At 47.0% G+C, this 26,211-nt stretch overlaps 2 protein-coding genes across 3 annotated transcripts; both read left to right on the top strand.

The window, feature by feature from the left end:
* The first annotated feature begins 5,930 nt into the window (after nucleotides 1-5,930).
* Nucleotides 5,931-17,808, top strand: phf12b (PHD finger protein 12b). 2 transcript variants are annotated; one of them, XM_015941657.3, is made up of 15 exons: nucleotides 5,931-6,641; nucleotides 6,947-7,128; nucleotides 8,593-8,665; nucleotides 9,056-9,512; nucleotides 9,736-9,856; nucleotides 10,038-10,170; nucleotides 10,273-10,437; nucleotides 10,617-10,760; nucleotides 12,317-12,977; nucleotides 14,774-14,863; nucleotides 14,992-15,138; nucleotides 15,233-15,328; nucleotides 15,490-15,572; nucleotides 15,759-15,897; nucleotides 16,639-17,808. In XM_015941657.3, exons 1-15 carry the CDS (start codon nucleotides 6,576-6,578, stop codon nucleotides 17,094-17,096), a joined length of 3,015 nt encoding a protein of 1,004 aa, XP_015797143.3. In that variant the 5' UTR covers nucleotides 5,931-6,575; the 3' UTR covers nucleotides 17,097-17,808. The 2 variants fall into 2 exon arrangements, with proteins under 2 accessions (XP_015797143.3, XP_070399835.1); XM_070543734.1 differs by lacking the exon at nucleotides 5,931-6,641 and having other exon boundaries at nucleotides 6,996-7,128; nucleotides 8,568-8,665.
* Nucleotides 17,809-18,304: 496 nt separating this feature from the next.
* mrps23 (mitochondrial ribosomal protein S23) lies at nucleotides 18,305-26,043 on the top strand. The gene is made up of 5 exons (XM_015941658.3): nucleotides 18,305-18,582; nucleotides 19,243-19,422; nucleotides 21,542-21,619; nucleotides 21,769-21,892; nucleotides 25,858-26,043. Exons 1-5 carry the CDS (start codon nucleotides 18,539-18,541, stop codon nucleotides 25,882-25,884), a joined length of 453 nt encoding a protein of 150 aa, XP_015797144.1. The 5' UTR covers nucleotides 18,305-18,538; the 3' UTR covers nucleotides 25,885-26,043.
* Nucleotides 26,044-26,211: the final 168 nt, after the last annotated feature.

Here is a 26,211-nt window from a genome sequence, read left to right as displayed (position 1 = left end):
TGCAGCACTGCAGGCGCTCTCCATGTCCAGCATGTGTGTAAGCCAGGTCCTTAGTCAACTTAAAGTTGCGCACATTTTTCTGCTAAGTTTTCTTTCATAAATCCCAAAGTTTGCGTGGGAAGTTGCTTACGCAGTTTTCCGACCCCGTTTTGTACGTAAGCAAGCTTGATAAATGAGGACCCTGGGCTTTAGAAAGCAGGTTAGAAACGCCACTCAGATAGTGGAATGAGGTCTGTAGGTGACCGGTCAATATGTAAGTGAAAACTGACCATTTCTGGACGTTACACTACTTTTTTTTACTTCTAACCATTTTAACAAGATTAGTTTTTCCCAAAAAAGTTGCTTTATTGAATCGTATATATGTTTTCTGCCCTCTGGTGGAAGCTAAAGTTGCCAAGTACAAATAAAATGTTGTTATATTGTTGTATAAGTAAAATATTGTTGTATTAAAATTATTCAAAAATGTTTTCTGATTATTATTTCATGTGTCAGGCTTTAAGGAATTAACTGTCTCTCTAGGCCGATGATATCTTTGCACAAGGTTGCAGATTTCTCTCTCAGAATCTGAATGGAAGTTAGACTCTGAGAGAAAAAGAGAACCATGATAAACATGGTTAGTTCTCTCTCTGTCTCTCTCTCTCTCTCTCTCTCTCTCTCTCTCTCTCTCTCTCTCTCTCTCTCTCTCTCTCTGTCTCTCTCTCTCTCTCTCTCTCTCTCTGTCTCTCTCTCTCTCTCTCTCTCTCTCTCTCTCTCTCTCTCTCTCTCTCTCTCTGTCTCTCTCTCTCTCTCTCTCTCTCTCTCTCTCTGTCTCTCTCTCTCTCTCTCTCTCTCTCTCTCTGTCTCTCTGTCTGTCTGTCTCTCTCTCTCTCTCTCTCTGTCTCTCTCTCTCTCTGTCTCTCTCTCTTTCCAAAACATGGGGAAAGAGGTGGAGCCCTGTATTTGGTAACTGGATCTTTAGTGCCAGTTTACTGACCTAATATGATGTAACAATGGTGGCGGACTGGCCAGGTGTGAATTCTAGAGAATCCCAGAATGGCCAGTGTGCTTTAGGGCCGATGATGGCCTCCACCTGTCAAAGATCCCCAGCAGCAGCAGATGAGGGCCCAGGGCGGGTCCCTCCCAAACCTGGGCCAGGGACCTGCTGCCCCCTCTGAAGCTCCGCCCCTGAATGAAGCTACTAGCTAAATTAGCTAACCCAAGAAGCTGAGAAAGAGCTAAGGGGTAGCCAATCTGCACGGCCACCTGGCTTCTGTGCAAGGCTGTAGTTTATACAGGCTGCCTGTGGAACAGACCACTGCGATCAGAGCATCATTATATGATCATGCTCCACCTCGGTCAAAGTGGATCGGAGATCAGCAGGAGATTAGCTACATGCTAACTCAAGCTAATGGAGTTAGAGAGAAACACGCGAATCACCTGTGCAGCAGCTCATCAGGCTGGCAGGAGCCTGTTAAAGTAGCTTTCTGGAGTTTTCCCCTTTCATGGGTCCCCGGAAGAATAAAAAAGTGAATGCATGTCAATGGGGCTAAAAGAGCTACTCTCTAATCCGCTTTGCCTTCGGCCCTGGATCGCGCATATGTTGTACTGCAATTTAAATGAAAACTAAAGATGGGTGTTTCGAACATGTCTGTCACATACTTTGAGATTTTTCAGCTTGTAAATGTTCGTAAATAGCATGACTACAAAACAGACATCAGCACGTCTCATATGACATTGTCGGTACCAGATCTGCTCGGGTGCAAGATCGGCTCGGGGTCCGTCGACTGCCGATGACGTCAAAGTAGTTGATTGGCTGAACATGAACCGTACGGAATTACGTAATCACGTTACGTTGTTATCACATTACGTTGGTCCAGGCAAATCTTTCTGTTGGGAAGATGGACAACTTTTACAAAGAAATCCATCATTACCTCTTTGAAAATACACTTTTAGCATAGAGCTGCATGTATATTAGGGCTGAACGATTAACTGCATGTGCAATTAAATTGTGATGTGACAAAAGGAGATTTTCTAATCGCAAAGGCTGCAATTTGGCAGCGAGTGGTTAGCGCAATGCTAATGTACATGGAAAAACCCATAGGAATGCTAATGCTAAAGTTAAAATTTCCAAATAAATATTTAGTTAGCAAGCTAAATATTTAATTTGTAGTTAAATATTTCTTTTGTAAACTAAATATTTAGATCAGACCTAAATATTTAGTTTGCAAAAGAAATATTTAACTATAGATTAAATATTTAGCTTGCTAACTAAATATTTATTTGGAAACTTTAACATTTATAAATGTATGAATTACATGGTGAAAAGATGACTTTGAAAAAGTGAACTCCCAATTTTTTCTCTTATTATTTGCTAAATAACCAAAAATATTGCTGTTAGATTATGACTGTTTGACTTTACAAATGGCACCCCATAGGACAAGATGTCAAAAACTCTAAACACAAAATACTTAAATAAACGGGACACACTTCTTTCCTGCAAATACAATTTCACAGGTGTTACTAATACCTATGATCCTTCAAGGGATGTGCTCAAAGAGGAGTTCAACATCATGAATAAAATATAGTGTTTAATTTACAAATACCATTATAAACACAAACTTACGTCTTAAGAAACATTATTTTAATAACGAAACTGCTAAATTCTTTCCAACAGTATAGATGTGTAGTGTATTTTGTCCGAGTGGGTTTGCCGTACATTGACGTCATCGGCAGTCGAAGGACCCCGAGCCGATCTTGCACCCGTGCAGATCCTGTACCGACACCGTCACCACATAATCACGCCTCCCCTAACGTAGCTACTACTTACCACATGGTGATATTTATGGTGGTTCTTTCCTCCTGAAGGAAGGATTAGAAGTTTGCGGAACTTACAGCCATTTTCCTTCTGTTTTTCTTTGTGTCTGGTTGTACATTTGGACTTATTTTAACACAAAACCTAAAATAAAATAAAAATCTCCTCCAGCGGTTCCACAGTCGTCCCCAGAACAGAACCAGCCTTTGTTATTAGGCTGTTGAGCCTTTTCAGGTCCCTGCTTCTGATGCTGCTACCCCAACAGACGATGGCTGAAGAGATTACACTCTCAACAACAGACTTGTAGAAGATCTGCAGCATCTTGCTACAGACATTGAAGGACCTAAGCGTCCTCAACAAGTGCAGTCTGCTGTGTCCCTTCTTGTAAACGGCTTCGCTGTTCTTTCTCCAGTCCAGTCTGTTGTCCAGGTGAACTCCAAGGTGTTTGTATTCCTCAACCACCTCCACTTCTTCTCCCATGATGGAAACAGTGTTTGACTCCACCTTGTTTCTTCTGAAGTCTAAAATCATCTCCTTTGGTTTGTTCACAAATTTTAGCCCCATTGACTTGCCTTCATTTTGTCGTTCTTCTGGGGACCCATGGTGCAGAAGTAGAAGGGCGTGAGTTAGGCTCCCTGTGGACTTGCATTAATTTTTCCCAGTCTGTGATATAATGAGCGGCCTTAGGAATGCAGTTGTGATTGAGCACATGGGCGGTCGGTGGTCTGTGATATAATGAGCGCATCTCCAAGCACATGGGCGGAGCAAAAGAGCGCGGAGAAGTAGTGTGAGCAGTCTTGCTTTTTGAGACTCTGACTCTGATATTGCATCCCGCTTTGCTGTGTCTGGCAGTACTGTGTATGTGTCAGTGTGTGTGTGTGTGTGTGTGTGTGTGTGTGTGTGTGTGTGTGTGTGTGTGTGTGTGTGTGTGTGTGTGTGTGTGTGTGTGTGTGTGTGTGTGTGAGCGCTCCTCACTGCAGTGAGGGACAGAGAGAAACGGCTTCAGTCAGAGGCTTGTTAACTCCACAGCATCCAGAAGGATAATGAATCATGCATGCGGGAAGCCTCCGCGGGCTGATTCTATCTGCCAGTCGGAGGTTCCCAATAATAATAGGTCTGCTTTTCAGTCAGCCAATCAGTCGGCAGTGGGTGTGTCGGCCCGGCTCCAGGCAGACCTCCTCGAGAAGAGGGCTGAAAAGATGTCCAGGAAAATCCAAGGCTACCCAAACGAGAACAATCACTTTTATGGATTTCTAAAAAATCATAGTCCTGAAAGGGGGAAACTCTGGATAGCAGCTTTAAGCAAATTGATAAAACAAGTGAATTAAAATTCAGTCAGAGATTTGCAGTGATTCACATTAAATCAAATTAAATTAGAAGTTGAAAGCACCTTTGGGCATCAGACTAAGTGGTGAAATCTCTGAAGAATGAATGAAAGTGAATCATACAAAATCTGGGAGACGAGGAAAAATCGAGTACAAGGAAACCAAGAAAGAATCAGAGCAGGTCAGAGAGGTCGTAGTTCTGCAGGGTTAAATTAAATTCTAGAAGTTAAGATCTTTATTCTAAATATCAAGTTTGATTGGAAAAATATGTGATAATACAAAAGGCTATTAATACTGAATATGCTGATTATTCATGAGTAGCTCAACAATTTTGGTTTCGCAGTCCAGCATCAGGTATGATGACTGTCCTTAGGTGTGAGTGGGTGTGTTGTCCGACCTATCCAGGGTGTCTCCTGCATCTCGCTCAATGACTGCTGGAGTTAGAAAGCCCCCTGCAACCCTGCTGATGAAAAGCAGTTAAGAAAGAGAGTGAGCAAGAGTTTTGTTATGAACCGCCTTTTTTATTGAATAATAAAACTCTTTCCTCAAAATAAAAAACATAGTGATAATGGATAGCCTGAACACTGAATGTAATCATTATGAACATATTTAAAGCTAATAAATCAAGTCGTTCTGGATAAAATCAACTAGGCCCAACCAGAAACTGTAGAAAGAGATCACAATCATTCCATCAGCAAAGCAACTAAAACATAACCCTATCCGGCTAAACGCTAAGGCGGTGGCTCCCTCTGCTGGTGAAGCAGAGAAACATCACCAGACCAAGGACGACCAGTTTCTGCATTGTCTGAGTTTCACCCAACAGTTTGCATAAAAATATACAAATTTTTAAATGTTGCATTTTTGGAGCTTTATATTGTCCTTCCTTTAGTTTAAAAAGTAAAATAAAAGTAAATTCATTCGTTTCGAATTAATTTTAGTTTGAAAACCGTCCCGATGTTTTCTAAATTAATAACCAACAATCTGCTTATTGTGTGGAAAAGTTCTGAATCTTTTCTTCAGCGATTCAATAAACAGTTTTAACAGAAACGGAAGTTACGGTAACATCGCGAATGAGTTACTTTCAAAATATAAGCAGCCCGTTCTGCTTCACATCGCACAGGAAACGTAACACAAACAAAACAAAGCTACTACATCAAGTTTTTCTTTGAAAACTTTCCTAAACCAAGCCTTTTCCAGAAAAGTTCAGCAACCTATTTCTGCTGATTCTGCCATTCCACTAAAAAAAGACAGTGAAGGTAACAGGTTCTTTCATGAGCTGACAAGAACTTTTAAAATGCCACTTTAGGTCACTTTCAATTATTTTTAATTATTCCAATTTCATTGTACTGAAGCAATTACACTTTCTCAGCAAGAAATTGACCACAATGTAGAATTGAAAAGTACTATATGTGTAATAAAAGTATTATATGTGAGCTAAACATAAACATGAAAACTGAGGTTCATGTTTATGGATCTAAATAATGTAACCCGGAAATTTTATTTTGAAGAAACTCAAAGGAACAATACCGTATTGCCGCGTGTTTGAGCGCACAACCAAAAGCAAAGGTTTTCCTGACCATTTTAAACATTCATTGATGAGTTTAAATAGCTGAAAGTATAATAGATGAAAATAAATTGAAGCTTCATTTCTTTACTTTTATTTTAACGCCTACACTTTCTCAAAGACCTTTTTTTGTGTGTTTTGAGGCTTGAATTTTTTTAACTGCTGCAAGAGCCTTTAATGGTCTACAACGGACTCACACTTCGTTACACTCATTACAATATTAGTATCGTTACAATGTTGTCCATTTCTTTCCTTTACCAGTGCGCATGCGCGTCTGGCGGTTCGCGGTTGCGCCAACTGGTAGGATGTTGCTAATAGCCCGTGTAGATGCACAGCCGTTCCCCACAACAATAACATCTAAATTTGCATCTTCACACCCTTGAATCGAGTATTACATTTTCTAAACGCGCTCGGAAGCTGTGTTTTGGACCGAGGCACGCCGAACTTCAAAGTGGATTGTTTGGTTCTTTATTCTGTGGACAATGGGAGCGGAGGGGTTTGCAGATCTACAGGGCTCCCTTTTGCAGGACCAGAAGCGAGAATCATGGCTTGCCAGCTAGGCCGCCGATGGATTTTGTCGCCATGAGCAAATATCCATTGATCATCAAATACTGGATGTATTTTCGGTGATTGCACATAAAAGTGGTGCTACCAGGCTCGCGTCTTTCTCTGACTTCTTCTGTTGATAAGACCGAGCCCGTTAGCTTCACAACCTTGACTGGCTGACGTCTTGCGCGTCGTAGTTAGCTTTTTAGCTAGCTAGTGATAGCTAACCATCTTGCCGCTGGCCACAATCTTTAGGAATTCAACATTTTTGCGGGATTAGCACTCACTGCCGTGTATCTCAAGGAGATCAAACTTCAAAGTCTTTCCTGCAGCGTTTGCTTCTGAATGAATGTGGGACAAAATGGAAACTCCGACGATTGTGTACGATCTGGATACCTCTGGGGGCTTAATGGAGGTGAGGTTGCTACGTTTGAAGGCCTCAGTGGAAAGATTGAGCTTTTCTAGCACTCTGGTTGTTTGATGTTGTTTTACTTAGGGTAGTTATGGCCATTATAGCGTTTTTACGAGCGACTTGGTCAGTAAAGTCTGGTTAGGGTTTGTGATGTGCTCTCAAGTTGGTGGTGTCTCTCGCTTAGTTCTATGACCGAAGACTTGGTTGTTTATTTTAATAAACAACCAAGTCTTCGGTCATAGAACCTGCATTTTTTTACGTTTTTAAATTTCCTGTGTAAATGTAACCGCCCTGGTTTCATTTTACAGCAAATCCAAACTCTACTCGCGCCTCCAAAGTCCGAAGACGTGGACAAGAGGAGTCGAAAGTTGGTGAGAGACGTCCGGAGGAGCGGCAGAGCCACCAACCACGACACCTGCGACAGCTGCCGGGAGGGGGGAGACCTGCTCTGCTGTGACCACTGTCCCGCAGCTTTCCACCTACAGTGCTGGTGAGTGCTGGCTAGCAGCAGCAGCTCCGCGCGCTGTGGTGCTGCTTTAGCTAGGCGGTGAATGCTAACCATGGTGGGGCTGTAGATGCTAACCATGGTGGGGCTGTAGATGCTAACCATGGTGGGGCTGTAGATGCTAACCATGGTGGGGCTGTAGATGCTAACCATGGTGGGGCTGTAGATGCTAACCATGGTGGGGCTGTAGATGTTAACCATGGTGTGGCTGTAGATGTTAACCATGGTGGGGCTGTAGATGCTAACCATGGTGGGGCTGTAGATGCTAACCATGGTGGGGGGCTGTAGATGCTAACCATGGTGGGGCTGTAGATGCTAACCATGGTGGGGCTGTAGATGCTAACCATGGTGGGGGGCTGTAGATGCTAACCATGGTGGGGCTGTAGATGCTAACCATGGTGGGGCTGTAGATGCTAACCATGGTGGGGCTGTAGATGCTAACCATGGTGGGGCTGTAGATGCTAACCATGGTGGGGCTGTAGATGCTAACCATGGTGGGGCTGTAGAAGTCAGTTCTGCTCTGAATTACAGGAATTCCGTTATGACCCAACGGCTCTGGGACTACCAGCTGCCTGTTGGTGTTGAGCACATAATCTCTCTGTGAACGAATAAAGTTCCCTCTGCATTATCGCACACACCGGGGGATGTTGTCACGCCTATTACCTAGCTTGTTATAACCAGACGGTTGATCGTAACTTCGATGATTGCTCCAGAGGTGTGTTATTAAGGTTTGCTCTCTGCGGTTTAAACGAGGCAGAGTTGACTTGCAGTCGGTCCTCCTCTCCTGCTGCTGCTGCTGCTAAAAATGGAGTCGAGGCTGCCTCTGTTTACAATATGGCGACTTCTCTGCTCTCTTCAGCGCCATCTTACCAACCTTTACATTTCGGTGCCGAGGGGCGAAAGGTTTGCGAATAGCATTAAACCGGCGGTGTGGTTTTGTGAGTGTGTAGCGGTTGTTGTTGTTGTTGTTGATCGCTGTGACACTTCCGGTGGCGCATCAGGAACTTCTGCTTAATCACATCTGGTTGAGGAGTTGCGTTTTGGCTGTCACCTGGAAGCGATTTGACTATATTTGGTCATGGCGGTCAGTGGCAGGCTGATCTGGGACGTGACAGGTTGTGCTGAACTGTTAAACCAGCTGTGAACACGGGAATTTCCCAGCTATGCGTGATAACCCCGCACGGTAACGTGTCCCACCGCTGATGCGTTTCAGATGCCTCTGATTATTATAGAGCAGTTCCTAGATCAGCTGCTTTCATGTGGAGGAACTAGTTTTATACATATTCTACTGTAATGGCATGATCCGTCCACCAGGGGGAGTCATTGCTGGGAAAAGGCCTCCGAGTGCATTTTCAAATAGATTTGGTTTGATATTCAGTTTAAATCACGTGACTGAATGGACAGTTATCATTTCCTCCTTCAAGCCTGATGGTTTATGCTTGTTTATAGTAACCCACCTCTGAGTGAAGAGATGCTCCCGCCAGGTGAATGGATGTGTCATCGCTGTAACGTTAGAAAAAAGGTGAGTTGCAGGTGCGCCTGCACGATTCTTTTTTATTAGGTTAAGTTGTGATCCATCTTTGAGATGTTCGGGTCTTGAAATATTAGCACATGAAATTTACATTCATTTAATTTATCTTGAGGTGTTTTTCAGTTAAAACTTCAGCTATTTGAAGAACTTTAAACACTTTGTCATTAGGCTTCCCATCCCGTACCAGTCTGCTTTAAAAAGGAACTTTGTTAGATTAATAGTTGAATGGATCAGAACGTCCTACCGTGTGTGTGTGTGTGTATTCTACAGCATATATTATCTCTGCTCATTATAAACCTTCCAAGAGTCTTTCTTCTGAGTCAGTGCCGTTTGCTGCAATCAGGTCATTCCTTTTGATCCGTTTCATTTGTTTCTCATCAGAAACGGGAGCAGAAGAATGAACAGACTAATGGTTTACTGGAAAGGAGCTTGTCTAAGCGTTCAGCATCCCCCGCTGTAGAGCTGGAGCCCACTGCTGGGCCACTGAGGCTCGATGGTTTGCCTCCAGGAGCCGGAGCTGCAGGTCCTGGCCTAAGAGTAGCGCAGGTCCGCCTTCTGGACCGCAGGACCAGCAGCAGGCCAAGCAGTCGTCCCGGGACACCGACATCCAACACATCCTCTACCCCAACCCCATCAGAGGAGCAGAATGATGGAGAGGAGGAGGTGGTGGAGCCAGAGGATGATATTTCAGGAGCAGAGCCTGAGAGTGCAACGTCAGCAGCTCCAACACCTCGTCTCCTCAAGAGACCCTTTCAGCTCCTAATAGCTGCAGCCATGGAGAGAAACCCCACCCAGTTTCAGCTGCCGACTGAGCTCACCTGCACCACTGCGCTGCCAGGTCAGTCCTTTAGCACGCCCACAGACCTGAGACTGTTGTCCGGTGGGCTGGATGGTAAAGCTCAGCAGGATGTCATTTAGCAAGCGTCCAGTAAAGCTAACTGTAGTTACATCAGTAAAGCATTCAGGTCAGAGTCCCCTGTCTCCAGCTTGTCTTTGGACTCAGGTGTATTACCGGCTCTCACCAGTAGGGGGCTTCTGAAGGGTGTCTTGTTGCTTTTCAGGCAGCAGCAAACGGAGGAGGAAGGAGGAGCTCCTAGGGAAGCCTTTCAGAAGGCCCCAGCATGAACTGGACACGAACGGACTCGTCCCTCTACCCGTTAAAGTCTGCTTTTCATGCAACAGGTTAGAAACCAGTGTGCTACTGGGATTCTCCCACCAAGCAGGGTATGTTTCTAAAGACCAGGCTCAGGGATGTCAGCCGGCTGTGGCTCTACTCAACACGACAAAACCAAAACACCCAACTTCAGCACTGACAGAAGACTGACCCGTCTGTGGTGCTGAAGTGTGTTTGTTTTTCACACAGGAGTTGCAGGCTGGCTCCGCTGATTCAGTGTGATTACTGTCCGCTCCTCTTTCACATGGACTGTCTGGACCCGCCACTAACAGCTTTACCCGCGGGCAAGTGGATGTGTCCAAACCACGTTGAGCACTTGGTGGTAAGAAGCCTAAACTGGTCTTGAGTTAAGCCGACTTCCTGTTAGTCTGATCCGTTTGGGTGGGAGTGTGGCTTTCTCTCATTGTCCTTGTTTTCTGTCCAGCTGGACCAGAAGAGCCTGAGTTTGTCCAGTCGCTGTCAGCTCTTTGACCAGTTCCAGGACAGGGTTTCCCAGCACGCTGTCAAGTTGGACTTTCTGCGCCGAGCCCACCAGCGGAACGCTCCCAATCGGCGCACGACTCACCCGCAGAACAGGAAAACCGTTAAGGTAGACCGCTGCTCTGTCCGCTGGTGTGTGTTTGAGTGATGATGTCATGGCGGCGTCTGACATCAGCGCTTGATCACCGATCCTCTGAGTTCTCCTTTCTGACTCCAGTCATTAAAAAGCTCACGGATGAAGAATGCGTGTTAGGAGAGGAACGTTTTCAAACTGTTGTTTTCGTTCAGGTGCCAGATGCCATCAAGGCTCAGTACCAGAGTCCTCCCCCCATGCTGCTTCCTGCAGGGGTGCGCCAGCTGGAGCTGGTCTGTAGCGGCGTTCCCGACCATCAGCCTCATAAGCACCAGACCACTGAGGCAGAGCAGGACGAGGTGGGTCATGTTCTAGAATTACACATGACCTGGAAACCTTTTAGTCACAAATTCTGTACGAATATTCCAAACACAACTTGTTTTGTTTTCCCTGCACTCTACAGTATCAGAGGAGACGCACGACCACTTGTTTGGTTAGAATATTTCGATGGCTTGTGCAAAACATGTTGGTGAAGTTTCTGCACTAAATTCCTCTCACTTACAGCAAATTCAGCCCTTGTAATCTTGGCATTTTCAGGACCTTCCAGAATGAGTCGTTTCAGCGCTTTCGCCAGGCCTTTCCACTGGATGCGTAAGCATTGCGTAACGTCTGCAAAGTGAAGCCCGCCGCCGTTGGCCGGCATTCTAGTCGATAGGTGCGTGTTCGGTAGATCCAGAGGTTTGGTGACGCGTTGCTCTGCTAGACTCAAGGTTGGTTTATGCTTGACGCGTCCGCGAGGTCCGCATGGCTCCGCGCGGAAAAGTTGAGTCATTTTGCGTCATTTTAACGACCACGCGCCTCCACACGGCCCAGAATTTCCGCAACGCGCACCTCGGAAAATTTCTAACCACACGGACGGACGGACGCGGAAGAACATGGCGGACTGGCAAGAACTAGTATGGCAGAGGTTCGTAAATACAGACATGTGTATGATTCAGCTCTCAGAGTTCACCGTGATCAACATGATGTTAATAATTCTTGGAGAGAAATAGCTCGCACTGTCGGAAAAGACGAGGACGCTGTTAAAAATGCTGGAATACCATGTTGTAAACAGTAATTTCTACTTCTACTATGGTGTAGTGTTGGATGCATGCCGTAGAGCTCCACGCTGCCCCCTACAGTTTGGGAGAATATTGGCTCACCGCAGAGACGAGCCGCATGAACCATAAACGCTGCGAGTTGTGAAGCGCGTTCCATCCGCGAGCCGCATCACCAAGCGGAAAGTGCTTCAATGTCATGCTTCAAGTCAAAACAAATACATTTATGCATCAAGTCTATTTATTCTGCACTATGCTTCCTTTAGCAGTTCAGATCAGGCCAGACAGGAAGTCAAACACAAAAGGAGTAAAAAATCCGGATACTTTCTAAATAAGTCGTGTGCAGATCTCCGTTTGCTTAATAGCCACAAAAGTACGTCATTTCCTGTGAAATGTAGCCGAGGTGAGCAGAACAGACTATAAACCACAGAGCTTTGTGTATAAATGCTGCCATGCTTGTTGTCGTGGGAACTGATGAAGTCACGCGTGATGTTGTGGTTTCTGTGGCAGCGCGGGACTTTGGCGCTGCTGCTTGTGTCTGAAATGCTCGCAGTGGGAAGGAAGCTCATGGGTAAACGTGTCGGTTATGGACCGCTGCGCTCGCGCGTCTGCCGGGCGTCTTTAGGAAAACTCTCTCCAGCCACTTCCTCCAGGGGAATCCTAAAGCTGAGAAGCGTAGGTCCTCCAGCGCTCCAGGTTGGACAGATTGGGATTATGAAGTAAAAAATATTTGAAAAAGCTCCGTTAATCAAATCTGAATGATTAGACGAGTCTTTCCTATTCCTCACTAACAACAGCACGGTCTCTGTGTTGGGCAGTGGCTTCAGGACATCGTAGCCCTCCAGTGCAGCATCATGAGGCACCTCTCCATCAGACAGAAGGCAGCGTCTTCAGCAGAGTGTGATGGTGCCAAAGCACGCGTTGCACCAGAGGACCTGAACACCCGGGCCTCTCTGGAAAGGACTTCCTCCCCTGGCCCCTGCTCTAAGCCTGAACCCCCCCCAGGGGCCTTTATTAGCAGAGACACCCTAGCAGGCCTGGCTGGTTGTAAATGCAGCATGGACCCGTGTCAGAACTGTAGGAGACCTAACGGACCTCTGGCAGAGCTGGAGCCATCCAAAGCCAACGGACCAATAGACTGTAAGAGTGCCTCCGACCCCTGCAGGCAGGATGGGCTGCAGCGCACACTGAAGCCTAGTACAACCCCCCCAGACCCGGCTCCTGCCCTGAAGCCGGTCAAGCACATAGGAAGTGAAGCGGTTAAAAAGGAGCCTGAGACCTGCGCTCAGAAAAGCTGCCCTACGGTCTGGCCCCTCAGCAGCCAGCAGAACCACCGGGGCCCGGCGGAGCTCCAGGAGGAGTCCGTGAGCCGAGACGAGAAGCTTAGCTACTCCATCACCAGCAGCTCACACTCAGATGCACCTAAAGGCAGCCAAGAACACGACCCGACCAAGATGGAGCCGTCTTTACCAACTTCAGGTACGTCACCTCGCTAACCCTAACCCAGCTCCGACGGTTCACCTTGTCCGTGTCATTTGGATGAAGGCGTCGGCCTAACACACACACACACACACACACACAGGTGTGGGCTGATGCATACGGCCCACAGCTCAATGGTTTCCACCTTATCTACTTGCTAAACTGTCAATAATAACATCAGCTGAGTGCAAATAAAGGAATATTTAGCTCTGATTGAAGTGTGAGAAGCTTCTGACCACCGTAGAGAGGACGGCAGCTGGAGTGTGCTGCTCACCGGGGTTCTGGGTTCGTGACGCCTGGCGGGAGGTTCCTCCGAGCTTATATCGGTGCTGAGTGTGAGTAGGAGAGTTACGGCTTCAGGCAGAGTGCTTGTGCACGTGTCACGTGCTGCCATGTCAGTTCCATTTCAGCACATGGTGACAGCAGGAGCCTCAGATGAGTGAAGGAATGAAAGCAGATGATAAATCCTGCTGGACTGGGTTCACAAGCGAATGCTGCCACGTGTAAAACATCCTGGTGATGATGAAACATGGCCAGTGATACCTGAGAGGTAGGGCGGCCACCACGGCCAGTTGTGTCCTGCATAAGTTTAGCTTATAGGCGCTCTAATAGACCACCGTTAGCTCCTAGCCTGAAGAGTGATCAGTTACGTACCGTCTAATGATAAAGTCAATTACAGCTCATCAACAACTTTAATAACTGTAACCTGTTAGTGGACCAAATATACACACACATGACTTGTGTTCACAAGTGAGTCCAGCTGAAATAGTCTTCTGGCTCTGTAACCGACTCGTCGTTGAAGAGGCGGAGTGCTTTTTAGCTAACGTAGCGGGATACTATAAATAATGGCTGTTTGGAGCAAATGCGAGACGTGTTCTAATGGCGGTAACGTCACCGTCGCTGCTGCTGTTGCTACACCCACGAACACCGTAGCTCTGTTGATGTTAGCGGCTAACGAGACCTCCACCGGGACGTGCTTCCTGTTGAGGTGCTGCCGTGGAAGGAGAGTTCCTGCAGGGTTTGCTCTCTGGTCTTTGTAGAATGCTCCCAAACGTTTGAGCTGCGTTGCTGACTCACTGTGATGTCATCTTTCTCCGGTGATTCTGATTGGACGGCTGACCCAGATGGCCGCCACTGATCATGTGCCTCGAGCAGAAGGCGGCCGCCGAAGGCGCTGCAGCAGCCGAGATTTAAAAAATGCTCACAGACTAAACGTCCACTATTTAGTTTTTTGTTGCCGTGGCGACCGGACTAATGGTGGCAGCGCTGCTGAGATGCCATGGTGACTCGCTTCCTGCTCTCTGATGAGTCCAGTGAGGTTCCACAAGCGTGGGGCGACGGTGGTAAAGGAGTTGAGTGAACACCCCATAGTTGAATGGTTGCAGGTTCAACGCCCTTCTGTCGCAGCGAGACCTGCTAGTGGTGGTCGGAGGCTTCTCGCCGCTGTCAGGGTAGCTGTGGCTACAGTGTAGCTCATCACTGCCAGTGTGAGTGTGTTGTAAGGTGCCTTGGGCGGTTGTAGAAGGTGCTAGGTCAGTTACAGGCCATTTACCAAAATCTAGAACATGTAGGTGGTGTTAGCACGTCCGTTTGTGTGTTTCTGTCTCTGGCTGAGGAAGTTGGTGGAGCAGCGCTCCCGGAGGAGGTCGGGTCAAGCTTCCAACGCTGCTGAATAACGAATGTGTTTAGCATTAAAGGCTTGGAACAAACTCCGATGGGAAATAATTGGCTCTGCATGAGTCTGAGGTTTCATCCTCTAGTTGGATGTGAGGTGCTGACTTGGTGCTTCTCTGCAGACGTGAAGGCGGGTCCTGCTCTGCCGCCCCGAGCGCCGGCGTCCATCTCCAACCTGTCCTCCTGCATGAACAACGACCGGGGAGACGGGAGTAAGTCTGCCCACGTGGAACCGTCTGTCCCGGTCCAAGCCAGGGTTTAACTGTGTGTGTGTGTGTGTGTGCGTGTGCGTGTGTGTGTGTGTGTGTGTGTGTGTGTGTGTGTGTGTGTGTGTGATCAGAGATTGAACTGGACAGACTGGATGCAGAGCTGATCAAGCTGCTGGCCTATCAGAGGATCCAGCAGCTGTTTCCTCCCAGAGCTCCCAGTTCTTCACCTGTACCGTCCACCAGCGCTGCCTCCAAACTTCCGTCGCCCCCCCCTGACAGTGAGACACTACCTCACCCCCGAATGTGCTCTTGTTATACCTAACGTTTGATAAAGAGGTTGTTGGGGTAAAAGCTGCGTGCTGTTGTCTCCAGGGCAGAGGAAGGTGCAGGCCCGGGCGGTTTTCTACCCGCTAACAGGAAGAGGAGGAGCCGTCAGCATGTGCTACAGGACTCTATACATAGGATCAGGTAACCAGAGCCCACTGTAGTGCATTCTGTTCTCATGCTCTCATCCATCTGTGGTCGTCTGTCAGCCTGCGACCATTTTAAACCAACATGTTGTTTTAGAATAAGTTAAACAGCTGTTTAGTTCCTGTACGAGCCCGGCTCACTTCCTGTTTTGTGTGAAGGTGCTGACATGGACGTGTGCCTTACAAACTACGGTACCTGCAACTACGTATCTGGGAAGCACGCCTGCATCTTCTATGATGAGGTACGAGCCCGCAGTGTGGACATGTGTTCACGGGGCTGAGCATGCAGATGATGCTGTGTGTGTGTGTGTGTGTGTGTGTGTGTGTGTGTGTGTGTGTGTGTGTGTGTGTGTGTGTGTGTGTGTGTGTGTGTGTGTGTGTGTGTGTGTGTGTGTGTGTGTGTGTGTGTGTGTGTGTGTGTCCTTCAGAACACCAAGCATTATGAGCTGCTGAACTACAGCGAGCATGGCACCACGGTGGACAACGTGTTGTACTCGTGTGACTTCTCAGAGAAAGCCTCTCCATCTTCACCCAGTGGCCTGGTGGCAAAGGTCCAAGGCATCATCCGTAAGCGCCGTTGTTTCCTTCACTGCACTTTACTGTTGTTGTTGTTGTTGTTACTGTTGTTGTTGTTATTGTTTGAACCAACTCATTAAACAGCGAGTTGGGTCATTAAGCCAATCAGTAAAGGTTCCTATATAAGAACCCAGCAGGTGGCATCGAGTCACTGACTAGTGTCAGAGTCTTTACAGCAATCCTCATACTAAGCAAGCATGCAGCGACAGTGGAGAGGAAAACTCCCTTAACTCATTCACTGCCAGTGTTTCTACTGTTTTTGGAAGAGTCACAGAACATCGAGCTCTGTGATGATGTAAACACCACCAGTACCAAAGCAAGAGTAGACGGGAGAAGCTGTTAGCGCCTCGCTTTAGGCGTAGCAGCGTCCCAAAACCATCTCCTAGTTCATGGCTTGTCCACTTCCTGATTACGGGGCGTGTGACACTCGGGGATGAAAATCAACTTTAGAGGCATGATGTTTACTCTGGAGGTAGTTCCCAGGCCCGCCCTGTGAAAAACGCTGCTGAAGGCCTCAGTCGTCAGTGGCGGTGAATGGGTTAACAGGAAGAGACCTCAGTGTGAGCAGCCATCGCTCATGGCTCACTGGGATGGAGGAGACGGAGCAGATACACACTGAAGAACTAGTAGTAGTACTTTATGTGTTAAAGAAAGTAAAAAGATTCTATGAGTGAAACCCCTCCCCCCCCCCCGGGTCCTTTTTCCGACCTGCTGCCTGTGTTGTGTGTGCAGGTCGCAGTAGGAAGCGTGAGGAAGACGAGGGTCCCGGCCCCACGCTGGGCTGTCTGCCGCTCTGCGGGGTGATGAGCAGCCACCCTCAGGGTGGGGCCGAGCCGTCGTGCAGCTGTAAGGCGAGCAGCTCCCGGCTGATTGGAGGCAGCGGGGCGGGCTGGGAGGGAACGGCCCTCCTCCACCATGGCAGCTACATCAAACTGGGCTGCCTCCAGTTTGTCTTCAGCATCACGGAGTTCGCCAGCGGGCAGCCCAAGGAGGAGAGCAAGGTGCTGCCCCCTGCTGGTTGCAGCAGCTCCATCGCCCGCAGCAGTGCAGCCTGCTTTGGCCCCGCCTCCACTTCCACGCCACCACCCAGCTCGGCCACAGCGAGCAGCCCGTCCAGCCAGGACGAGGCTGACCTGGAGACTGGCCCCTCCCACCAAGTGCCCGTACTACGCTCCAACTCCGTTCCATAGCGACACAGGAAGCACCCCGCCCGCGTATTGTTCTGCACCTTCTGCATCACGAGGAAGGGAATGCTGCACAGCTGGATGGTCAACAGGGAAAAGTTTAGTTTATCTAACGGTTTCTAACTTTGCATGAACTTGAAGTATTATCGACAATCTCTTCTGTTTGTGAATGACTGACCAACGTTTTGTTCACTTCAGACCGTTGGGACAATATTATTTACCTGCGCTCTATATTACTTTTGCAAGTCTATGAGTTCTGTATGGTGTACCTTTATCGCGTCAGTCGGCCCATTTAGCACAGCTGTTTATTTTTAGTATTGAATTCTACACGTTGTAATTTCTTTTGCTGCGTTTGCACCACAGGTAGCTATAAATGTATGAGAACATACATGCTTACACACTATATGTAAACAATGTAAATATCTATGATTCAGGGCTTCTCATTTGGAGGAACGCTGGATTTCATGTAGATTTACCATTTATTGGTTTTTAACTGTACAGTCCATGGGATTTGTGATACTGTGTAGAGTACCTGAAGTTTTGTGATAAGTCTTGTTCTTAGTGTGTATTTTCCGCTGTCGTCCATTTGTAAATACCGTAATGTTTTAGCACTCATTTTAACGTGCTGCTCTGTATATAAGCACTCTGACCGCACTTGCTTGTCTGTTAAAACCTGTAAATACAGAAAGATTTTCTAATAACAAACTCAGTGAAAGTACTTTTTCTTATTTCTGTCTAGTGATAAAATGTCTGTGGAGTTCGTGCCGTGTGAACGCAGCGTTTCCATGCTAGGAGTCCCATCAGTGTTCAGCAGACTCACACTTGAATTACGTGTGTAATGTGGAGATTTTAGCAACAGCGCCATAGACATGCTGATCAGACTTCACATGTCCAGTTTCACAAACGCCCATCTCTACCAGTCCAGTCAGTGGTTAACATGAATTATGACGAGTTCCTTCACTCTACAGCTGATGAGACAATTGGGAATAGATCTGATCAGGAAATTGGTGACTAGGAGCTATGGTCCATCTCTAAGGTTTGGGGTTTAATGTGCCAGTTTTATCTTTCATTTGATGGAAATCAGCCCTGGTGTAATGGTGAAAATGGTCCAAGAGAGCATGAATTATTCCCTAAGATGTCTGGTTTCCCTTCTGTTCACATCCGAATGTGTTATTACGCTAGGTTATTACGCTAGGTGGCGGTAATAAATCTCCCAGTTGGTTCGTCAACTGCAATTGAGTCGAAGAAGAAGAAGAAGGCTCCTGTGGGTACGGCCTGCACGTGCGTAGCGACAAAACGGGGCTTCAGAACTGAGATGAAGAAGGAAATGACTACATTAATAAAATAGGGACTTTTTAACAGCTCCAGCCTTAGAGCTCAGTGTTTGTGCGCGTTTACCCCGCACGAGAAACCGCCTGACCTCGTGAAGGAGGAAGCTAACAGCCATCATGGCGGGCAGCAGACTGGAGAGGGTTGGGACCGTGTTCAGCAGGTAAGTGTCACGGTGTCCCTCAAGGCTTCAACAAGCAGGCACGCGGAACAACGAGAAACTCGAAAACTACACGCTGAATGCGTTTTCCACACTTTTCTCTTGCGCATGCGCCAACCAGGACAGGTGTGTTTATTTCTTTATTAATGAAACATGTATAATTTATTAAAACAGTCACGGGTCATCGTGACAGCCTGGACGTATTTATAAAGGTGCTTAATGATTTAAAGTCTCTTTACAAATTTGTTTTTATCATTTTGTTTTTTTCACGTTTCAATGTTTTTTTTTTGTAAAGCACTTTGTGTTTTTTTCTGTGAAAAGTGTTATAAACATTAAAAGGGAAAGTGTTATTACAACATTGTGCAAGTTAATTAATTTCAGTAATTCAAGAATAAACAACAACACATGGTCTTCATCATCAATCAGCCCTAATCATCATCATCATCGTCTTTTATATTCCTGCATCATGTCTGCAACTCACCTCTCCTCACCTGCTCGTCCCAAAGCCTGCACGCAGAAACGACTTTCAAATGTAGCTGAAAACAAAAAATGATGAAATCTTTCCCAAGCACTGTTGCGTTTTCCATAAAACCGTTTACTACAAATAAATATGGCATCTGTTTCTAACGCGTTCTGATCACAGTGCTCTTGCATAATCACCAGGGTCCGAGACCTGATGTGTTCGGGGGTGATGAAGCCAGCAGACAAACCCATCTGGTTTGACGTGTACGAGGCTTTCCCCCCCAAGAAGGAACCGTTGTATGTGAAGACAAAAACCAGAACATTCGTCAACAAGCAGAGCAACGTTCCTGCCATCTTTTACGCGGAGGACAAAGTTAGAGCGTAAGTGAGCTGGTCACACGGACAACTAAACACCTGCAGCTGCCTTGCATTTGAGCACACCTGAACTCTTTTATAGATCTGTTTTATTTCTTAGAGATGTAACACTGAGTCCTACTCTCCCAACACAGTGTCATGTTTTATCGTGTCAGCACTTTTTGTGATGGGTTGTTTCCTTGGATCTAAAAAAAAACACCTGAGGATGCGGTTAAATGTGATTGTTATGAACTCCTCATGTCTACTGACCAAGTCTTGATCTCTCCTCATCTCCAGTTCTCATTTACATTTAGTCATTTATGGAGGACAAAGTAAACAAAAAGCACTTTTCGCATCTTTTTGTGCTGCCATGTGGGTCTCTACTGCCTATTGTGACATCACAATATGGGAATTAGAATTGAATCCCCCTGACCTGTCAACTAGAGCTGAAACAACTAATCGATTTAATCGATTATAATCGATTATTAAAATAGTTAACAACTTTTTTAGTCATCGATTAGTTGTTTAATAATCATATTTTACCGCATAAAGTCTATTTTTTTACCACAATCTGACATCGGTTACAATCTGTTAAATTTGCCGCCAGTGTGTGGCAGTAATGAGCCACTGATCTACCAGTGGAGCCGTAGAAGAAGAAATGAGCCAATAAGTGCCCTCGGTTTTCATGACGTAACACGTTACTGACGCTCATCTTGCTGTGAGAGATGGCGGATCAACAAGAAATATGGAAGAAAAATAGAAGCGACAAAACAAGAGAAACCTCGGACAAAAACCTCACGAGTATGGGAGCACTTCACTAGATGCCTTGAAAAGACCGGTGACCTGCAAAAACCATGGCACGACGGAAGCACGACGCCCCTAAGTGAACATTTGAGACGAAAACGTGGGGGCTGATGCAGCAGAGGAATGTCCGGTAAGTAACAGAAAATAAACAAGCTAACGCAGATCAAATTTGGGACTTAGTGTTTTAGCTGAGTTCGTTATAGTGGATGTTAAACATGTTTTTTTTTTTTGCCGCGTCAGTCTACGGTGTTCTACTTCTGATTGACTAGATGCAATCGTGAATCTCCTCCGTGTTGTGTATCATGCGCTTGCCAAATTTAGCACGTCTGTTTATAAGAATGTTCTCGTTAAGAGAAAAACGGCACAAACCCATAACTATGTTCCTCATTCAAAAAAGGACAACTCCGCGGAGAAAAATATACAGACGAGCTGTGTCCAGGTGAATATAACGCGGCATAGTTGTACGCTTTCAATTTTTAAATACAGGAGAAATTCAGAAAGTCTTTTTTTTACTAATAAAAGGCTGTTTTACTATCTAACACTGTAAAACGCCTCACAACACATTTTTGTCAAAATAAATGATCACTGTATATTGTTAATTCAAATAATATAATATTGATTTAGTGTTGTAGTGTGTGTGCTGCTTTATTTTATATGTGTACTTAATTCAGTCTATTTGTGTTTCTTATGCAGAAAAAAACAAGCAACGATGGACAACTACATGGGGAACAAGACACTCACCCCCCAGCAATGCATACCACTTACAAATTCTATTCCAGATTCTACATTATTTTTTATGGAATTTACCTCTTATATTTTGATGCCAAAAAATTATTCTGGACTGATATTTTGCACTGTTTAGCTCATTTTACACCGCTGACTGTGTTCATGTGCAATAAAATAGATTGCATTCAACTGCACAATTCTCTTATGTTTTTCTTTTTCTTAACTGAAATGTATTCATCACTTGTATAGGTTAAATAGCTAAACAATAACAAACCGATTAATCGAAAAAATAATCGACAGATTAATCGATTATGAAAATAATCGTTAGTTGCAGCCCTACTGTCAACACTGGAGCCGCAGCAGTTCCTCCAGATATCAGAACTCCTCCCCTCATAGCAGCCTGATTGGGGATGGAGGCGTGGCTACTGGAAGGTGGCTCATTCTGGAAGGTACTGAAACTGTCGAGAATAAAACCGCTGACATGGCTTTATATGAGGACAAAGAACTTCATGAACTTGTTTTGAATCGACTGTAGAAATGCTAATATGTCCTCTTTACGTTGTACTTGTGTTAAAACGTTTATTCTCTCCTTTATACCTCATATCCTGTCTTCCAGGTGGTTCTATGAGCATTATGGGACAGGTTCCCGGTCCTTTGATCTTTCCAATTCAAACTTTGTGTCTGTATGCCAGAGGTATGTTTGACTGAATTTATTTTATTTTTGTGTGTTGATGAAGATAAAACGTCTTGATGTGTTTCTTTGTCTCTTAATCTGAAATAACTAGATGTAGTGGGTTAGTTTAATGACAGTAGATGACCGTTTTTATTTTTGTAATTCTCCAGGTTTGTCCTCAAGTACTCAGAGTTAAAGAGCCACAGTGAGCTGGAAGATTCAGCGTTGTATGAGATGACCGCAAAGGCGTTACTGTCAGAAGGCATCACCCTTAAACAGAGAGCTCGTCATCCGGTAAGTCTCATTAAAGCACATGTACACACACACACACACACACACACACGCACATGAGCTGGAACCCACCCTCGTCAGTGCATCAGGTTAGCATATTTTAATCCCGCAACACTAGCTGACCAGCTAACCTGCACACATGAGGAAAAGCAGAATTTCCAGGGTACACACGGTAAATGACAAACGACCCGTACTTGTAAAGCGCTTCTCTGAGTCAGAGGACTCCTAAGCGCTTTACGCTAAAGTGTCATTAATCCATTCACGCACACATTCATCCCCAAATGGTGATGAGATGAACTGTAGCCCCAGCTGCCCTGGGGCATGCGGATCACAGGTACCAAACCACCACCAGCAGGTGTCCCCAGCTGCTGCACCACAACAGCTGGCGCACACCGGTGGAGGTGTTGCCACCATAAGGCCGTCGCTGAAGCCTTTAGTACAGGACTCCATTAGGCAAAGCATTTTTGTCCCTCAACAAAAACCATCGTCTTTGTTAAGCTGAGCTTCTGAACGCTGACTCCTCCTTTCCACCGGCCGCAAAAGAGGTGCGTAACGTAGTAGTGGCGTTTTACCCGCAAGCTCATTCCCAACCGGGAGCGTTTCAGATGTGAAAGCGTTCCACGTTCACAAAATCATGGGAGAACTGCAACACCACGCGAGATTTCAGCAAGGAGAAAGACGGCTGCATGTCTCCAAGAAGGTCTGGTTTATTTTCTGTTCAGTTCACTTTGGCTACAGAGGTTTTAACAGGAAGACACGCTTACCTGCACATGACTTTTATTTTGAAAGTTTCCGGATGTTTTACACTGATTTTGTTTGACTTCCTGTCTGGTCCGATCTAAACTGCAGAGTTTGACATGTTTTGGAAGCGTAGCGTGTAAAGATAGACTTGTAACGTAATGACCGCCTCCCCTCGCTTCTGGGACGCATCCAAAACGTTGCACTTTGCTGCCAGTGGAATGGAACGCGTCCACTATAACAGCGGCTAATCGCTGCGTGGTACGTTTCGCTGCACTTTCGCCTCCAGTGGAAAGAAGGGGTGAAGGAAAGTTTGTTGGCTGTAAAGTATTTTAACACATGAAGGGCAGATTTGGACTGGTCAGAAACAACGGGGCAGAGTGAAAAGGTCTACAGCACAGTGGGTGGTTGACAATCATGACCTTAGCAAAGTTTGAAAACCATTTCAGAGCTTGGTCAAAACTATTCCCTTCATGCTCCTGGCTGAGCAGCGTCAAGGCTGAGGAACAAGCTTCCTCTGAGGCTCACGACCTCTGACCCTCAATGAGCTCTTCACTGAGCAGCCGTGTAATACTAACCCTAACCCTGAAACACCATCAGCCACTCTTGAGTTTCACAGAGGATTTAACAGGAAGACACGCTTACCTGCACATGACTTTTATTTTGAAAGTCACCTTTGAAAATGGCCTTCGCCCCCATCGACTGCATTAGTCATCGAAACAGAACGAAGCCAGTCCCTTCTACGTTAGACAAAGTTAGTATTCATGGATCTGCCCACCTTGACATGCAACGCAAGGCAGTTTTGAGTTGGTGACCAGGAGAGACGAGCACATCTTGGCTAGTCGACGCTAACGTTAACATTAGCAACTCCATAACAGACCCCATTCAGGCAAATTTCGTCGTCGTTGTCTTCCTCCACTTATCCGGGTCCGGGTCGCGGGGGCAGCATCCCAACTAGGGAGCTCCAGACCGTCCTCTCCCCGGCCTTCTCCACCAGCTCCTCCGGCAGGACCCCAAGGCATTCCCGGACCAGATTGGAGATGTAACCTCTCCAACGTGTCCTGGGTCGACCCGGGGGCCTCCTGCCGGCAGGACATGCCCGAAACACCTCCCCAGGGAGGCGTCCAGGAGGCATCCTGACCAGATGCCCAAACCACCTCAACTGGCTCCTTTCGATCCGGAGGAGCAGCGGTTCTACTCCGAGTCCCTCCCGCTGATCCTCATCCCAGCCGCTTCACACTCGGCCGCGAACCTACCCAGCAAGAGCTGAAGGTCAGAGCTGGATGAAGCTAGGAGGACCACATCATCCACAAAAAGCAGAGACGAGATTCTCCTGCCACCAAACTCGACACACTCCACACCACGGCTGCACCTAGAAATTCTGTCCATAAAGGTTATGAACAGAACCGGTGACAAAGGGCAGCCCTGGCAGAGTCCAACCCTCACTGGGAACAGGTCCGACTTACTACCGGCTATGCGGACCAAACTCACACTCCTCTGGTAAAGGGACTGAATGGCCCTTAACAGTAAGCCACCCACCCCATACTCCTGGAGCGCCCCCCACAGGGTGCCCCTGGGGACACGGTCATAAGCCTTCTCCAAATCCACAAAGCACATGTGGATTGGTTGGGCAAACTCCCATGCCCCCTCCATCACCCTTGCAAGGGTATAGAGCTGGTCCACAGTTCCACGGCCAGGACGAAAACCACATTGCTCCTCCTCTATCTGAGATTCAACTATCGATCGGACCCTCCTCTCCAGTACCTTGGCGTAGACCTTTCCAGGGAGGCTGAGGAGTGTGATCCCCCTATAGTTGGAACACACCCTCAGGTCACCCTTCTTAAAGATGGGGACCACCACCCCAGTCTGCCACTCCCTAGGAACTGCCCCCGATGACCACGCAATGTTGTAGAGACGTGTCAACCATGACAGCCCTACAACATCCATAGTCTTGAGATACCCAGGATGAATCTCATCCGCCCCCGGGGCTCCGCCGCTGTGTAGTTGTTTGACTATCTCAGCAACTTCTGCCACCGAGATCGGACAGTCCATCCCCAGGCCTCCCAGCTCTGGTTCCTCCTCGGAATGCGCATTGGTGGGATTGAGGAGCTCCTCAAAGTATTCCTTCCACCGTCCGACTATAGCCTCAGTTGACGTCAGCAGCTCCCCATCCCCACTGTGAACAGTGTGAGCGAGTTGCTGACCTCCTCTCCTGAGGCGCCGGACAGTTTGCCAGAACCTCTTTGGAGCCAATCGATAGTCTTTCTCCATGGCCTCACCAAACTCCTCCCACGCCCGAGATTTTGCCTCGGCAACTGCCACTGCTGCACCCCGCTTGGCTATCCGGTACCTGTCTGCTGCCTCCGGAGACCCACAGACCAGCCACGCCCTGTAGGCCTCCTTCTTCAGCCTGACGGCTCCCCGAACCTCTGGTGTCCACCAGCGGGTACGGGGGTTAACACCACGACTGGCACCGGCCACCTTGCGACCACAGCTAGCAACAGCCGCCTCGACAATCGCAGAGTGGAACAAGGCCCACTCGGACTCAATGTCCCCCACTGCTCTCGGGACGTGGTCAAAGCTCTGCCGGAGGTGGGAGTTGAAGACCGTCTTGACGGTTTCTTCTGCCAGGCGTTCCCAGCAGACCCTCACTATGCGTTTGGGTCTGCCAGGTCTACGCGGCATGTTCCCTTGCCATCTGATCCAACTCACCACCAGGTGGTGATCAGTTGACAGCTCCGCTCCTCTCTTCACTCGGGTGTCCAAAACATACGGCCGCAGGTCAGATGATACGACTACAAAATCTATCATCGACCTGTGACCCAGGCTGCCCTGGTACCAAGTGTACCGGTGGGCATCCTTATGTTCGAACATGGTGTTCGTTATGGCCAAACTGCGGCTTGCACAGAAGTCCAATAACAAAACACCGCTCGAGTTCAGATCAGGTGGGCCGTTCCTCCCAATCAAACCCCTCCAGGTCAAGCTGTCATTGCCCACGTGAGCATTGAAGTCCCCCAGCAGGACAATGGAGTCCCCTGATGGAGCACTATCTAGCACTCGTCCCAGGGACTCCAAAAAGGGTGGGTACTCTGAACTGATATTTGGCCCATAAGCACAAACAACAAAGACCCTCAGGCTTATTTGTGGAGACAAACATTATTGCATTTTTTTACCCAAGAAAGAAAAGCAAACTATTTAATATTTCTTTCATCATTTCATCGTGTCCACAGGTGGAGTCCATAGAGCCGGTTTTTTGAGCTGAAACTGAAGAGATGATGGCGGAGCAGCACTGAACCAGTCCTTCATGTTCCTGTTTCCCTTCTAAACACAACAACTTTAAAGCAAGGAGCTCCCAGACTCTGCTTCTGCTTTCATGTTAAAACGTTTTCTGAAAAAATAAAGTGAAACCGTCGTTACTCAGTTAAAAACTTTATTTTGTGCTTTAACTTGTTCAGAATGACTTTAAATACAGCTGGGTGTACTTTTACGAGGGGTTTGAACTACGCTGCAGTTGTATGAGAAGTTCCCGTGAGACCCAGAAATGAATCCATGACTTGTAAATCTGGTGGAACCTGCGTGAACTT

This window comes from Nothobranchius furzeri, chromosome 13, assembly GCF_043380555.1.
Source record: "Nothobranchius furzeri strain GRZ-AD chromosome 13, NfurGRZ-RIMD1, whole genome shotgun sequence".
Classification (NCBI taxonomy): domain Eukaryota; kingdom Metazoa; phylum Chordata; class Actinopteri; order Cyprinodontiformes; family Nothobranchiidae; genus Nothobranchius; species Nothobranchius furzeri.
Note: the sequence above shows the minus strand (reverse complement) of the source record. Positions and strands in the feature narration are given on the sequence as shown.